At 44.6% G+C, this 15,616-nt stretch overlaps 1 protein-coding gene across 1 annotated transcript in view; it reads left to right on the top strand.

The window, feature by feature from the left end:
- The window catches only part of LOC124045752 (inosine-5'-monophosphate dehydrogenase 2), a 37,928-nt gene extending 22,450 nt beyond the window's left edge, over window positions 1-15,478 (top strand). Inside the window, exons 12-14 of the mRNA XM_046365333.1 lie at window positions 12,332-12,475; window positions 12,588-12,671; window positions 12,940-15,478. Coding sequence (XP_046221289.1) covers window positions 12,332-12,475; window positions 12,588-12,671; window positions 12,940-12,961 — 250 coding nt within the window. The 3' untranslated portion in view covers window positions 12,962-15,478. The remainder of the gene's footprint in view (window positions 1-12,331; window positions 12,476-12,587; window positions 12,672-12,939) is intronic.
- The last annotated feature ends 138 nt before the right edge of the window (window positions 15,479-15,616 follow it).

Below are 15,616 nucleotides of genomic sequence, written 5' to 3'. Positions count from 1 at the left end.
GAGCCCACTCCCTTGGCTGCGAAGCAACCCCACACATTAATGGTCTCAGGATGCTTTACTGTTGGCATGACACAGGACTGATGGTAGCGCTCACCTTGTCTTCTCCGGATGCCCCAAACATTCGGAAAGGGGATTCATCAGAGAAAATGACTTTTCCCCCATCCTCAGCAGTCCAATCCCTGTACCTTTAGCAGAATATCAGTCTATCCCTGATGTTTTTCCTGGAGAGAAGTGGCTTCTTTGCTGCCCTTCTTGACACCAGGCCATCCTCCAAAAGTCTTCGCCTCACTGTGCGTGCAGATGCACTCACACCTGTCTGCTGCCATTCCTGAGCAAGCTCTGTACTGGTGGTGCCCCGATCCCGCAGCTGAATCAACTTTAGGAGACGGTCCTGGTGATTGCTAGACTTTCTTTGGCGCCCTGAAGCCTTCTTCACAACAATTAAACTGCTCTCGAAGTTCTTGATGATCCGATAAAAGATTGATTTAGGTGCAATCTTACTGGCAGCAATATCCTTGCCTGTGAAGCCCTTTTTGTGCAAAACAATGATGACTGCACATGTTTCCTTGCAGGTAACCATGATTGACAGAGAAAGAACAATGATTCCAAGCACCACCCTCCTTTTGAAGCTTCCAGTCTGTTATTCAAACTCAATCAGCATGACAGAGAGATCTCCAGCCTTGTCCTCGTCAAATCAAAATCAAATGTATTTATATAGCCCTTCTTACATCAGCTGATATCAAAGTGCTGTACAGAAACCCAGCCTAAAACCCCAAACAGCAAGCAATGCAGATGTAGAAGCATGGTGGCTTGGAAAAACTCCCTAGAAAGGCCAAAACCTAGAGGAACCAGGCTATGAGGGGTGGCCAGTCCTCTTCTGGCTGTGCAGGGTGGAGATTATAACAGAACATGGCCAAGATGTTCAAATGTTCATAAATGACCAGCAGGGTCAAATAATAATAATCACAATAGTTGTCGAGGGTGCAACAAGTCAGCACCTCAGGAGTAAATGTCAGTTGGCTTTTCACAGCCGATCATTGAGAGTATCTCTAACGCTCCTGCTGTCTCTTGAGAGTTGAAAACAGCAGGTCCGGTGAACAAGTCAGGGTTCCATAGCCGCAGGCAGAACAGTTGAAACTGGAGCAGCAGCACGGCCAGGTGGACTGTGGACAGCAAGGAGTAGTCATGCCAGGACCATGCCATCATGAGGCATGGTCCTAGGGCTCAGGTCCTCCGAGAGAGTGAATTAGAGAGCATACTTAAATTCACACAGGACACCGGATAAGACAGGAGAAGTACTCCAGATATAACAAACTGACCCTAGCCCCCCGACACAAACTACTGCAGCATACATACTGGAGGCTGAGACAGGAGGGGTCAGGAGACACTGTGGCCCCATCCGATGATACCCCCGGACAGGGCCAAACAGGAAGGATATAACCCCACCCACTTTGCCAAAGCACAGCCCCCACACCACTAGAGGGATATCTTCAACCACCAACTTACTATCCTGAGACCAGGCCGAGTTTAGCCCACAAAGATCTCTGCCACTGCACAACCCAAAGGGGGGCGCCAACCCAAACAGGAAGATCACATCAGTGACTCAACCCACTCAAGTGACGCACCCCTCCTAGGGATGGCATGAAAGAGCACCAGTAAGCCAGTGACACAGCCCCTGTAATAGGGTTAGAGGCAGAGAATCCCAGTGGAAAGAGGGTAACCGGCCAGGCAGAGACAGCAAGGGCGGTTCGTTGCTCCAGAGCCTTTCCGTTCACCTTCACACTCCTGGGCCAGACTACACTCAATCATATGACCTACTGAAGAGATGAGTCTTCAGTAAAGACTTAAATGGTTGAGACCGAGTCTGTGTCTCTCACATGGGTAGGCAGACCATTCCATAAAAATAGAACTCTATAGGATAACGCCCTGCCTCCAGCTGTTTGCTTAGACATTCTAGGGACAATTAGGAGGCCTGCGTCTTGTGACCATAGCGTATGTGTAGGTATGTACGGCAGGACCAAATCGGAGAGATGGGTAGGAGCAAGCCCATGTAATGAATGTAATGCTTTGTAGGTTAGCAGTAAAACCTTGAAATCAGCCCTTGCCTTAACAGGAAGCCAGTGTAGGGAGGCTACAGTGGAGTAATATGATCAAATTTTTTGGTTCTCGTCAGGATTCTAGCAGCCGTATTTAGCACTAACTGAAGATTATTTAGTGCTTTATCCGGGCAGCCGGAAAGTAGAGCATTGCAGTAGACTAACCTAGAAGTATGTAAGTCGCTTTGGATAAAAGCGTCTGCTAAATGGCATATATTTATTTATTTATTTAAGTAACAAAAGCACAGATTAATTTTTCTGCATCATTTTTGGACAGAAAGTTTCAGATTTTTGCAGTGTTACGTAGATGCAAAAAGAATCTGTCCTTGAAATAGTCTTGATGTGTTCGTCAAAAGAGAGATCAGGGTCCAGAGTAATGCGGAGGTCCTTCACAGTTTTATTTGAGACGACTGTACAACCATTAAGATTAATTATCAGATTCAACAGAAGATCTCTTTGTTTCTTGGGACCTAGAACAAGCATTTCTGTTTTGTCTGAGTTTAAAAGTAGAAAGTTTGCAGCCATCTACTTCCTTATGTCTGAAACACAGGCTTCTAGCGAGGGCAATTTTCGGGCTTCACCGTGTTTCATTGAAATGTACAGCTGTGTGTCATCCCCATAGCAGTGAAAGTTAACATTATGTTTTCGAATGACATCCCCAAGAGGTAAAATATATAGTGAAAACAATAGTGGTCCTAAAACGGAACCTTGAGGAACACCGAAATTTACAGTTGATTTCTCAGAGGACAAACCATTCACAGAGACAAACTGATATCTTTTTGGACAGATAAGATCTAAACCAGGCCAGAACTTGTCCGTGTAGACCAATTTGGGCTTCCAATCTCTCCAAAAGAATGTGGTGATCGATGGTATCAAAAGCAGCACTAAGGTCTAGGAGCACGAGGACAGATGCAGAGCCTCTGTCTGAGGCCATTAAAAGGTAATTGACCACCTTCACAAGTGCAGTCTCCGTGGTATGATGGGGTCTAAAACCAGACCGAAGCATTTTGTATACATTGTTTGTCTTCAGGAAGGCAGTGAGTTGCAGCTTTTTCTAATGTTTTAGAGAGGAATGGAAGATTCGATATAGGCCGATAGTGTTTTATATTTTCTGGGTGAAGGTTTGGCTTTTTCAAGAGGCTTTATTACTGCCACTTTTAGTGAGTTTGGTACACATCCGGTGGATAAAGAGACGTTTATTATGTTCAACATAGGAGGGGCCAAGCACAGGAAGCAGCTCTTTCAGTAGTTTAGTTGGAATAGGGTCCAGTATGCAGCTTGAAGGTTTAGAGGCCATGATTATTTTCATCATTGTGTCAAGAGATAGTACTAAAACACCTGAGTGTCTCCCTTGACCCTAGGTCCTGGCAGAGTTGTGCAGACTCAGGACACATGAGCTTTGAAAGAATACGCAGATTTAACCTGTTGCGACGAGCAAATCCGTATCCGGGAGCGTGATCATAGCCTCAAACGCATTAGCACAACGCAGCGGACATAAATACACAAAAAATCGCAAATGAAATGAAATAAATATATTCAAACACAAGCTTAGCCTTTTTGTTAACAACACTGTCATCTCAGATTTTGCGTTACAGCCGAGGCTATACGAGCATTTGTGTAAGTTTATCAAGGCATAATGCTATGCCTTGATAAAAATAAGAAAAGCAACGAAATTAAATCATTTACCTTTGAAGAACTTCAGATGCTTTCACTCAGGAGACTCCCAGTTAGATAGCAAATGATCCTTTTTTCCAAAAATATTATTTTTGTAGGCGAAATAGCTCCCGTTTCTTCATCATGCTTGGCTGAGAAATCGACCGAAAAATGCTGCAACTATAACGCCAAACTTTTTTCAAAATTTGCTCCATAATATCGACAGAAATACGGCAAACATTGTTTAGGATCCATCCTTACGGTGTTTTTAACATATATATTCGATAATATATCCGTCGAGGCAATTGGTTTCTCATAAGAAGCGATTGGAAAAATGGCTACCTCAGTATTTTACACAAGATTTTCTGCGGGAGACACCATGTGACCACATGCTATATATGGTCCCTTACAGCCATTCTTCAATGAAAATGCCTAAAAAGACGTCACAATGCTGTAGACACCTTGGGGAATACGTGGAAAACATAAGCTCATTCACAGCCATATAAGGAGTCATTGGCATGAGGCGGTTTCAAAAAATGTGGCACTTCCTGGTTGAATTTTTATCTGGGTTTCGCCTGTAAACATCAGTTCTGTGGCACAGACAATATCTTTGCAGTTTCAGAAACGTCAGTGTTTTCTTTCCAAAGCTGTCAATTATATGCATAGTCGAGCATCTTTTCGTGACAAAATATCTTGTTTAAAACGGGAACGTTTTTCATCCAAAAATTTGAATTACGCCCCCTAATGCATAACTGGTTATTAAAGAGTAGTCTGTAATTTGCTTTCTAATTATCATGATCTTTTTTTCAAAGAGGTTCATGAATTTATTACTTCTGAAGTGAAAGCGATCCTCTCTTGGGGAATGCTGCTTTTTAGTTAGCTTTGCGACAGTATCAAAAATAAATTTTGGATAGTTTTTATTTTTCTCAATTAAGTTGGAAAAATAGGATGATCGAGCAGCAGTGAGGGCTCTTCGATACTGCCTGGTACTGTCTTTCCAGTTTGGTGTGGCGCCATTTCAGTTCCAATTTTCTGGAAGCTTGCTTCAGAGGTCAGGTATTTTCTGTATACCAGGGAGCTAGATTCTTATGACAAATGTTTTTAGTTTTTAGGGGTGCAACTGCATCTAGGGTATTGCGCAAGGTTAAATTGAGTTCCTCAGTTAGGTGGTTAACGGATTTTTGTCCTCTGACGTCCTTGGGTAGAGCAACATCATTGATATATATATACAGAGAAAAGAGTCGGCCCGAGAATTGAACCCTGTGGCACCCCCATAGAGACTGCCAGAGGACCGGACAGCATGCCCTCCGATTTGACACACTGAACTCTGTCTGCAAAGTAATTGGTGAACCAGGCAAGGCAGTCATCAGAAAAACCGAGGCTATTGAGTCTGCCGATAAGAATATGGTGATTGACAGAGTCGAAAGCCTTGGCGAGGTCGATGAAGACGGCTGCACAGTACTGTCTTTTATCGATGGCGGTTATGATATCGTTTAGTACCTTGAGTGTGGCTGAGGTGCACCGGTGACCGGCTCGGAAACCAGATTGCACAGCGGAGAAGGTACGGTGGGATTCGAGATGGTCAGTGACCTGTTTGTTGACTTGGCTTTCGAAGACCTTAGATAGGCAGGGCAGGATGGATATAGGTCTATAACAGTTTGGGTCCAGGGTGTCTCCCCCTTTGAAGAGGGGGATGACTGCGGCAGCTTTCCAATCCTTGGGGATCTCAGACGATATGAAAGAGAGGTTGAACAGGCTGGTAAATGGGGGTTGCGACAATGGCGGCAGATAGTTTCAGAAATAGAGGGTCTAGATTGTCAAGCCCAGCTGATTTGTACGGGTCCAGGTTTTGCAACTCCTTCAGAACATCTGCTATCTGGATTTGGGTAAAGGAGAACCTGGAGAGGCTTGGGCGAGGAGCTGCGGGGGGGGGGGGGGGGCGGAGCTGTTGGCCGAGGTTGGAGTAGCCAGGCAGAAGGCATGACCAGCCGTTGAGAAGTGCTTATTGAAGTTTTCGATAATCATGGATTTATCGGTGGAGACCGTGTTACCTAGCCTCAGTGCAGTGGGCAGCTGGGAGGAGGTGCTCTTGTTCTCCATGGACTTCAGTGTCCCAGAACTGTTTGGAGTTGGAGCTACAGGATGCAAACTTCTGCCTGAAGAAGCTGGCCTTAGCTTTCCTGACTGACTGCGTGTATTGGTTCCTGACTTCCCTGAACAGTTGCATATCACGGGGGGCTATTCGATGCTATTGCAGTCCGCCACAGGATGTTTTTGTGCTGGTCGAGGGCAGTCAGATCTGGAGTGAACCAAGGGCTGTATCTGTTCTTGGTTCTGCATTTTTTGAACGGAGCATGCTTATCTAAAATGGTGAGGAAGTTACTTTTAAAGAATGACCAGGCATCCTCAACTGACGGGATGAGGTCAATGTCCTTCCAGGATACCCGGGCCAGGTCGATTAGAAAGGCCTGCTCACAGAAGTGTTTTAGGGAGCGTTTGACATTACTTTGCAGGCTATCTCTGAGGTAGACTGCGACTCCGCCCCCTTTGGCAGTTCTATCTTGACGGAAGATGTTATAGTTGGGTATGGAAATCTCTGAATTTTTGGTGGCCTTCCTGAGCCAGGATTCAGCCACGGCAAGGACATCAGGGTTAGCAGAGTGTGCTTAAGCAGTGAGTAAAACAAACTTAGGGAGGAGGCTTCTGATGTTGACATGCATGAAACCAAGGCTTTTTCGATCACAGAAGTCAACAAATGAGGGTGCCTGGGGACATGCAGGGCCTGGGTTTACCTCCACATCACCCGCGGAACAGAGAAGGAGTAGTATGAGGGTGCGGCTAAAGGCTATCAAAACTGGTCGCCTAGAGCGTTGGGGGCAGAGGATAAGAGGAGCAGGTTTCTGGGCATGGTAGAATATATTCAGGGCATAATGCGCAGACAGGGGTATGGTGGGGTGCGGGTACAGCGGAGGTAAGCCCAGGCACTGGGTGATGATGAGAGGTTGTATCTCTGGACATGCTGGTTGTAATGGGTGAGGTCACCGCATGTGTGGGAGGTGGGACAAAGGAGGTAACAGGGGTATGCAGAGTGGATCTAGGGGCTCCTTTGTGAACTAAAACAATGATAACTAACCTGAACAACAGTATACAAGGCATATTGACATTTGAGAGAGACATACAGCGAGGCATACAGTAATCACAGGTGTTGAATTGGGAAAGCTAGCTAAAAACAGTAGGCGAGGCTAATCAGCTAGCACAACAAACAGCAGGTAAAATGGCGTTGACTAGGCAACTGGGCCGACAGATAAAACAAACAAGCAGAATGGAGTACCGTGATTAATGGACAGTCCAGTGTGCGTCAGCTATGTAGCCAAGAGATCAGTGTCCAGGGGGCAGCGGTGGATGGGCAGGGAAGCTGGACTGGCGAGTGTTATCCAGGTTTAAAAAGAAACTAACAATGAATAAATAGCTTGTAGCTAGTTAGCTGGTTAGCGTCTGGAGGTTCTTGAGTGAGTCATAAAAATAAAATTAAAATTAAAAGTAAGAGCGATTCCGTATCACAGTGGGTGTGGCAGGTTTCCGGAAGGTATAAACAAAATAAAAATCAAAAAGAGATAGAAAGTAAATGGGTTCAGAGAGTGTTTGGGACGCGGTGATTCAGACGGTTAGCAGGCCTGTGCTAACAAGCTAACAGTTCGTAGGCCCGGGCTAGACAAGGTAGCAGTTAGCGGACCGGTGCTAGACAAGCTAGCCGTTAGCAGGCCGAATTAGCAAGCAGGGAGATAGCGAGGGCTAGAGAGTTAACCTTTGGGGGACGTCGCGATGGGGTGAGTCTGTTTATTCCTCTTCATGCGATGACATCGACAGACCGGTCGTGGGCCCGGGTAATTGTAGCCCAGGAGTATGCTACAGGTGCTCTAGTACACTAGATGAGCTGGAGACACAGCATTTCAGAAAGCTCGCGGGCCTTGGTCAGCAGATGGATCTTTGGCGATGTCGCAACGGAAAAGCCTGTTGAAACCACCTCGGACGATTATGTCGGCGGACCAGTCGTGATGGATCGGCGGGGCTCCGTGTCGGCAGTAAAGGGTCCAGGCCAATTGGCAAAATGGGCTTAGCTCGAGGCTAGCTCAAGGCTAGCTGGTGCTTGCTTTGGGGCAGAGACGTTAGCCAGGAGTAGCCACACGGATTGCAGCTAGCTAGTTGCGATGATCCGGTGTAAAGGTTCAGAGCTTGCGGTAGGAATCCGGAGATGTGGTAGAGAAAAAGCAGTCTGATATGCTCTGGGTTGATGTCGCGCTGGTGTCCTAGTTAGCTTTGAAGACCGCTAGCAGTGGCTAACTGAGTACTAGCTAGTAGCTAAGCTGGCTAGCTTCTGATGGGGGTTCCGGTTCTAAAGTATAGAAAAAGCAGATCCGTACCACATTGGGTGATGCGGATTGCAGTAGAGTATATTCAGCCTATAGTTGGAAAGTGAGATTAAAATATGTACGAAATATATACAGAAAAAAAAACGAGGAACTATATTTACACCAGACAGGAAGGGATAGCTGAGCTGAGCTGACTACACTGACTGTGCTAGTGGCAGACTCCACTATGCTGACTGACAGCCTGCTGCCTGGCCTGCACCCTATATCATTGTGGAGCTAGGGGAGTTAGAGCACTGTCTATGTTCGTAGATAAGATGAGAGCACCCCTCCAGCTAGGATGGAGTCCGTCACTCCTCAGCAGGCTTGGTCCTGTTTGTGGGTGAGTCCCAGAAAGAGGGCCAATTATCTACAAATTGTATCTTTTGGGAGGGGCAGAAAACAGTTTTCAACCAGCGATTGAGTTGTGAGACTCTGCTGTAGAGCTCATCACTCCCCCTAATTATCGATCATGATCCATGATTATCGAAAACTTCAATAAGCACTTCTCAACGGCTGGCCATGCCTTCCGCCTGGCTACTCCAACCTCGGCCAACAGCTCCGCCCCCCCTGTAGCTCCTCACCCAAGCCTCTCCAGGTTCTCCTTTACCCAAATCCAGATAGCAGATGTTCTGAAAGAGCTGCAAAACCTGGACCCGTACAAATCAGCTGGGCTTGACAATCTGGACCCGCTATTTCTGAAACTATCTGCCGCCATTGTCGCAACCCCTATTACCAGCCTGTTCAACCTCTCTTTCATATCGTCTGAGATCCCCAAGGATTGGAAAGCTGCCGCAGTCATCCCCCTCTTCAAAGGGGGAGATACCCTGGACCCAAACTGTTACAGACCTATATCCATCCTGCCCTGCCTATCTAAGGTCTTCGAAAGCCAAGTCAACAAACAGGTCACTGACCATCTCGAATCCCACCGTACCTTCTCCGCTGTGCAATCTGGTTTCCGAGCCGGTCACGGGTGCACCTCAGCCACACTCAAGGTACTAAACGATATCATAACTGCCATCGATAAAAGACAGTACTGTGCAGCCGTCTTCATCGACCTCGCCAAGGCTTTCGACTCTGTCAATCACCATATTCTTATCGGCAGACTCTACAGCCTCGGTTTTTCGGATGACTGCCTTGCCTGGTTCACCAATTACTTTGCAGACAGAGTTCAGTGTGTCAAATCGGAGGGCATGCTGTCCGGTCCTCTGGCAGTCTCTATGGGGTGCCACAGGGTTCAATTCTCGGGCCGACTCTTTTCTCTGTGTATATCAATGATGTTGCTCTTGCTGCGGGCGATTCCCTGATCCACCTCTACGCAGACGACACCATTCTATATACTTTCGGCCCGTCATTGGACACTGTGCTATCTAACCTCCAAACGAGCTTCAATGCCATACAGCACTCCTTCCGTGGCCTCCAACTGCTCTTAAATGCGAGTAAAACCAAATGCATGCTTTTCAACCGATCGCTGCCTGCACCCGCATGCCCGACTAGCATCACCACCCTGGATGGTTCCGACCTTGAATATGTGGACATCTATAAGTACCTAGGTGTCTGGCTAGACTGCAAACTCTCCTTCCAGACCCACATCAAACATCTCCAATCGAAAATCAAATCAAGAGTCGGCTTTCTATTCCGCAACAACTGACTATCCTACCGATCCTCGACTTCGGCGATGTCATCTACAAAATGGCTTCCAACACAAAATGGCTTCCAACACTCTACTCAGCAAACTGGATGCAGTCTATCACAGTGCCATCCGTTTTGTCACTAAAGCACCTTATACCACCCACCACTGCGACTTGTATGCTCTAGTCGGCTGGCCCTCACTACATATTCGTCGCCAGACCCACTGGCTCCAGGTCATCTACAAGTCCATGCTAGGTAAAGCTCCGCCTTATCTCAGTTCACTGGTCACGATGGCAACACCCATCCGTAGCACGCGCTCCAGCAGGTGTATCTCACTGATCATCCCAAAAGCCAACACATCATTTGGCCGCCTTTCGTTCCAGTACTCTGCTGCCTGTGACTGGAACGAATTGCAAAAATCGCTGAAGTTGGAGACTTTTATCTCCCTCACCAACTTCAAACATCAGCTATCCGAGCAGCTAACCGATCGCTGCAGCTGTACATAGTCTATAGGAAAATAGCCCACCCATTTTCACCTACCTCATTCCCATACTGTTTTTTATACTGTTTTTATTTATTTATTTTTCTGCTCTTTTGCACACCAATATCTCTACCTGTACATGACCTGATCATTTATCACTCCAGTGTTAATCTGCAAAACTGTATTATTCGCCTACCTCCTCATGCCTTTTGCACACATTGTATATAGACTGCCCATTTTTTTTTCTACTGTGTTATTGACTTGTTAATTGTTTATTCCATGTGTAACTCTGTGTTGTCTGCTCACACTGCTATGCTTTTATCTTGGCCAGGTCGCAGTTGCAAATGAGAACTTGTTCTCAACTAGCCTACCTGGTTAAATAAAGGTGAAATAAAAAAATAAAAAAAATAAAAACTGGGAGGGGGCCAGAGACAATTACTCAATGCCGACACATCTTTCTAGCGAATTTACACGCTGAAGCTATGTTGCGCTTGGTGCCCTCTGACTGTTTCATGTTTCATCCTAACAGCATTGGTGCCGACGTGGATAACAATATCTCTATATTCTACACTCGCCAGTTTTAGCTTTAGCCAGCACCATCTTCAGATTAGCCTTAACTTCGGTAGCCCTGCCCCCTGGTAAACAGTGTATGATCGCTGGATGATTCGTTTTAAGTCTGCGGGTAATGGAATCTAGGGTTTTCAATTGGTCAGAGCTAATTGTGGGATGCTTTGGCGTCTCAGACCCCGTAACAGGAGGAGTTGAGACCAGAGAAGGCTTGGCCTCTGACTCCGACTCGCTGCTTAATGGGAGAACCGGTTGAATGTTTGTCGGCTGAATGAGCGACACCGGTTGAGCATTCCTACAGCATTTCCCTCCAGAAGTCATGAGAAAGTTGTCCGGCTGCGGGGATAGTACGGGGGGGGGATTTATACTAACGTTACGATCTGTACGTAGTGGTGGCACAGATGCTGTTTCATCCTTTCCTACACTTAAATTACCCTTGCCTAATGATTGCGTCTGAAGCTGGGCTTGTAGCACAGCTATCCTCGCCGCAAGGCGCTCGTTCTCCTGTATATTATGAGTACAGCGACTGCAATTAGAAGGCATCATGTTAATGTTACTACTTAGCTTAGGCTGTTGGAAGTCCTGACGAACCATGTCCAGATAAAGCGTCCGGGGTGAAAAAGTTGAAAGAAAGTTGAGTGAAAAACATAAACGGTAACTTAAAGTAAAACCTGTAAAGTTGTCAGGTAGCAAAGTAAGGTTGGCAACAAAACGCACAGCAGCACTCACATCTGTGATAACTAGAGAATCACTGACATGATGTCAGCTGGTCCTTTTGTAGCAGGGCTGAAATGCAGTGGAAATGTTTTTTGGGGGGTTTAGTTAATTTGCATGGCAAAGAGGGACTTTGCAATTAATTGCAATTCATCTGATCACTCTTCATAACATTCTGGAGTATATGCAAATTGCCATCATACAAACTGAGGCAGAAGACTCTTTGAAAATTAATATTCGTGTCATTCTCAAATTTTGGCCACGACTGTACACCTGTTGTATTCGGCGCACGTGACAAACTTTGATTTGACAATAACGTAAAATGCAATGCCAAATCTACACTGGAGTTGTTACCAAAAAGACAATGTTCCAGAGTGGCCTAGTTACAGTTTTTACATAAATCTACTTGAAAATCTTTGGCAAGACCTGAAAATGGTTGTCTAGCAATGATTAACAACCAATTTAACAGAGCTTGAAGAAGTTTGAAAAGAAAAATGGGAAAATGTTGCACAATTCAGGTGTGGAAAGCTCTTAGAGACCCAGAAAGACTGATGGTTGTAATCGCTGCCAAAGGTGCTTCTTCAAAGTATTGACTCAGGGCTGTGAATACTTATGTAAATGAGATATTTCTGTGTTTTATTTTCAATACACATTTTTTCACTTTCATTATTGGGTATATTTTGAATTCAGGCTGTAACACAACAAAATGTGGAATAAGTCAAGGGGTATGAATACTTTCTGAAGGCACTGTAGTTTACCCATCTCCTCCTCCCTCTCTCCAGTGAATGTGACAAGACTAAGGTGGCCCAGGGTGTGTCGGGGGCAGTCCAGGACAAGGGCTCCATACATAGGTTTATTCCCTACCTGCTGGCTGGGATCCAGCACTCCTGTCAAGACATCGGATCCAAGAGCCTCACCCAGCTCAGGTACACATTTGAATGTAAATCAGAGTGAGCCTACTTTGATAACACCATCCGTTCGAAGGCTGTGTGTGTAAGCTCGGGGCTCTGTGTAACACTATTTGTCTTCCCCCTGCAGAGCCATGATGTATTCTGGGGATCTGAAGTTTGAGAAGAGGACGAAATCGGCCCAGATGGAGGGAGGAGTCCACAGCCTGCACAGGTACTTACTGATGTGCTCTAGCTTGGCAGTATTGGCTTGCCCATAGTGCAGCGCTGTCACAGAGGCTAACATTACAATATATTATCTTCTGAACATCTCAGTTCCACGTACCACATACAAGCCCCTAGATTTAGAATGGTTCCCCTTTCAAAACTAATCTCACTTCAACCTGCCTATATGTCTCTACAGTATCTGATCTCGGCCTGATGCAACATGTTGGTCATTTGTAATGTGATCCATTAATCTGTTAAACCTCTCTCTCTCACAGTTATGAGAAGCGCCTGTTCTAAGGAAGAGAACACAGTAGTGGGCTGCAGACTTGTGTTCCTCAAGCATACGCACATGCAAGCACAAACAACTACTTGCCAACCCCAAATCTGTCTGTGCCTTTGAGCAAGGCACTTAACACTAATTGCTCCAAGGTTGCCGTTGATAATTGCAGATCCTGGCCGTGACCCCACTCTCCTAGTGTATCTCAGGGAGTTGGGATATGCAAAAATGTGTTTCTAATTCACACATGCGTATTAATACACACGTGTACATGTGTGAAATAGGAAAAATATTAGCATCCACAATTATTACACACTCACACAAGTGCTGGGCGATTAGTTCCTTTTGAAGGTAGTTTCGGATCGATTATGAAAAAATAAATCGGTTTCGATTATTTTTTTAAACATTAAATGCATTATGAAATAATGACATTAAAATGATTTTATAGCTTTTTAATGGAAATTCCAAAACCAAAAATAGTGAACATTCAATTGCCAAACTAAAAATACTCCATGGTCTCTTTCACATTCGGTTGACATCAAAAGAAAAACAGGAAATTACTATGAAATAATATTTCAGTTGTGTATATTACTTACTTTTTATTTGATAACTTTATTTTTCATTCCTTGAAGTCATCATGTATTACTTAGTCATCCTATTTAGCTAACTGGACTAAGCATGCTGCAGAGCTGTCTGATGTAATCATTTGACTAGTTATTCAAAGTAGATGAGGCATACTTTCCCAAACTGTCTCTCTCTCGTTGTTGTGCAGTAGCGGTATATGGGTAAAATCACTGGGGAAGCCAAGCCAGCCAGGGAAAGAAAATCCAAATTATAACCTATATGTTGTGATAATTGCGTTGTTTGCTCTATAACCTGTTAGTTCACATGCCTTGACACCGTGATATATATAGAAGACACAGTGGCATAATACATTCAACCACACCTTTGTTTCGTCACAAAACCAGGGAGCAACATCTGTCCGGTGGAGTCCACAAAGCATATTGCATATAACAAACAGTTACATGACCTACAGCATAATCAAGCACGTTAATGTTAGCGATATTTTCGGACTACTAAACAACTACTGATTTAGAACACCAGAGAGTTACCAACCGCAAGTCGCAAAGAAAACAGGAGCCTCCACTATTCCAGCACCATTTCAATATCATCAAATCACCTCTGCTTAGTCTAATACAGTGACAACTAAACGATACCAAACACTATTTAGTCCAATAAACATAAGCTAAATATGATGTGGCTGTCCATGGTACTGATTTCTGTGTGTGCGGCGTGCTTGCAAGTAGAAAAACGTGGACTCGCTTAACTTGTATAGAAACGCCAATTCCATCCTCTCATGTTGCCAAAACAGTCCATGACTCTGTCATATACAGTACATATTTGTAGTTTTTGCTGTCCAAGGCTAACTGGCTAAAATGCTTGCTCGCTAGCCTAACTTCCTTCCATGGTCAACAATGAGCCAGCTAGTTAACATCAGGCCAGGGGCACAATATATTAATTCATGGTTGGATCAGAATCACCGTTATAATCAAATAAGAATGTTTTTAACTGACTTGCCTAGTTAGATTTTTTTTAAATTGGCCAGACAGAGAATTAAGTAAAATCACAAGTCCAAATCCCTATTGCCATCCATGGCTGTTTTAGATGACTAACCACCGGAGGACAACACAACAATTCAAGTTTTTTTCAAATCCAAACTTGCTTCCCTTGACCCTTTTTTTTTTTGGTGCGCCAGGACCATTCACAGTTTAGATTAATGCTGATTGGCTAATATTTTATATTGGGGAGGGCCAATGTTCGCTGGCTTCGCTTGCATTCAATGCTACGGGTGGCAACAATATCATCCTCTTTTGGACCAGACATCATCTGATAGATGGGCTATAGAGACAGAGAGCCTCTTGCGAATTTAAGGAAAACTAAACAGATTTGTATATTTTCCCATTTTTGGGGGAAACCCAGCTTCCCTTGGCATCCATGAATAGACACCACTCATGTTGTGTACATTCCTTTTTCATCCAGTCTATAGGTATCTAACCTAACGTAGCAGGCGTAAGTGTATCCATCTCTGTCCAAGCCAGAAAGGACAGGCGCAATTAATTTGATCATTATAGTTAAATACCAATTTTCTGCACTAAACTATGTTGAATATTTGCTTAATGAAAACTACAACACCCTTCTGCACAGCGTTCCACATAGTTCTTGACTTGATTTCTCTCGTGAATGATTTGATTTATTTCCATAGAAACGGCGTGTTGGGCTCTCACAAAAAAACAAGTGGTTTAAATCAAATAAAAAACGACATTACAGTTAATCGCTCAGCACTAACACAAACATAAATGACCTTAACCATCAGTCTTCCCTGACACAGACAGACATGCTCTGCTCTCCCAGAAAGAGCATGTCTGTCTGTCAGTACTGTGATGGAGTGTTTTTGTGTAATCAGATGCCTCCCATGTCCTTCTGAAATGAACTGACTTTGAATAAGTAAAATAAAAAAAGTAAACATTTTCAACAAGCTTGTTTTGTTATTGTGGTAATTTATCAAGTGTAGAGATATTGTAAACCCATTACATTTATTTTCTGTGTATAAAGTATTCTCAAATAATGTGGCTGAAAAATATAAACTATTGGAACCAAGACTTACATAAGTGTCA

Source organism: Oncorhynchus gorbuscha, linkage group LG10, assembly GCF_021184085.1.
Source record: "Oncorhynchus gorbuscha isolate QuinsamMale2020 ecotype Even-year linkage group LG10, OgorEven_v1.0, whole genome shotgun sequence".
NCBI classification, from domain to species: domain Eukaryota; kingdom Metazoa; phylum Chordata; class Actinopteri; order Salmoniformes; family Salmonidae; genus Oncorhynchus; species Oncorhynchus gorbuscha.
The sequence above is the reverse complement of the archived record's forward strand: the minus strand, read 5'-3'. Positions and strand labels throughout refer to the sequence as shown.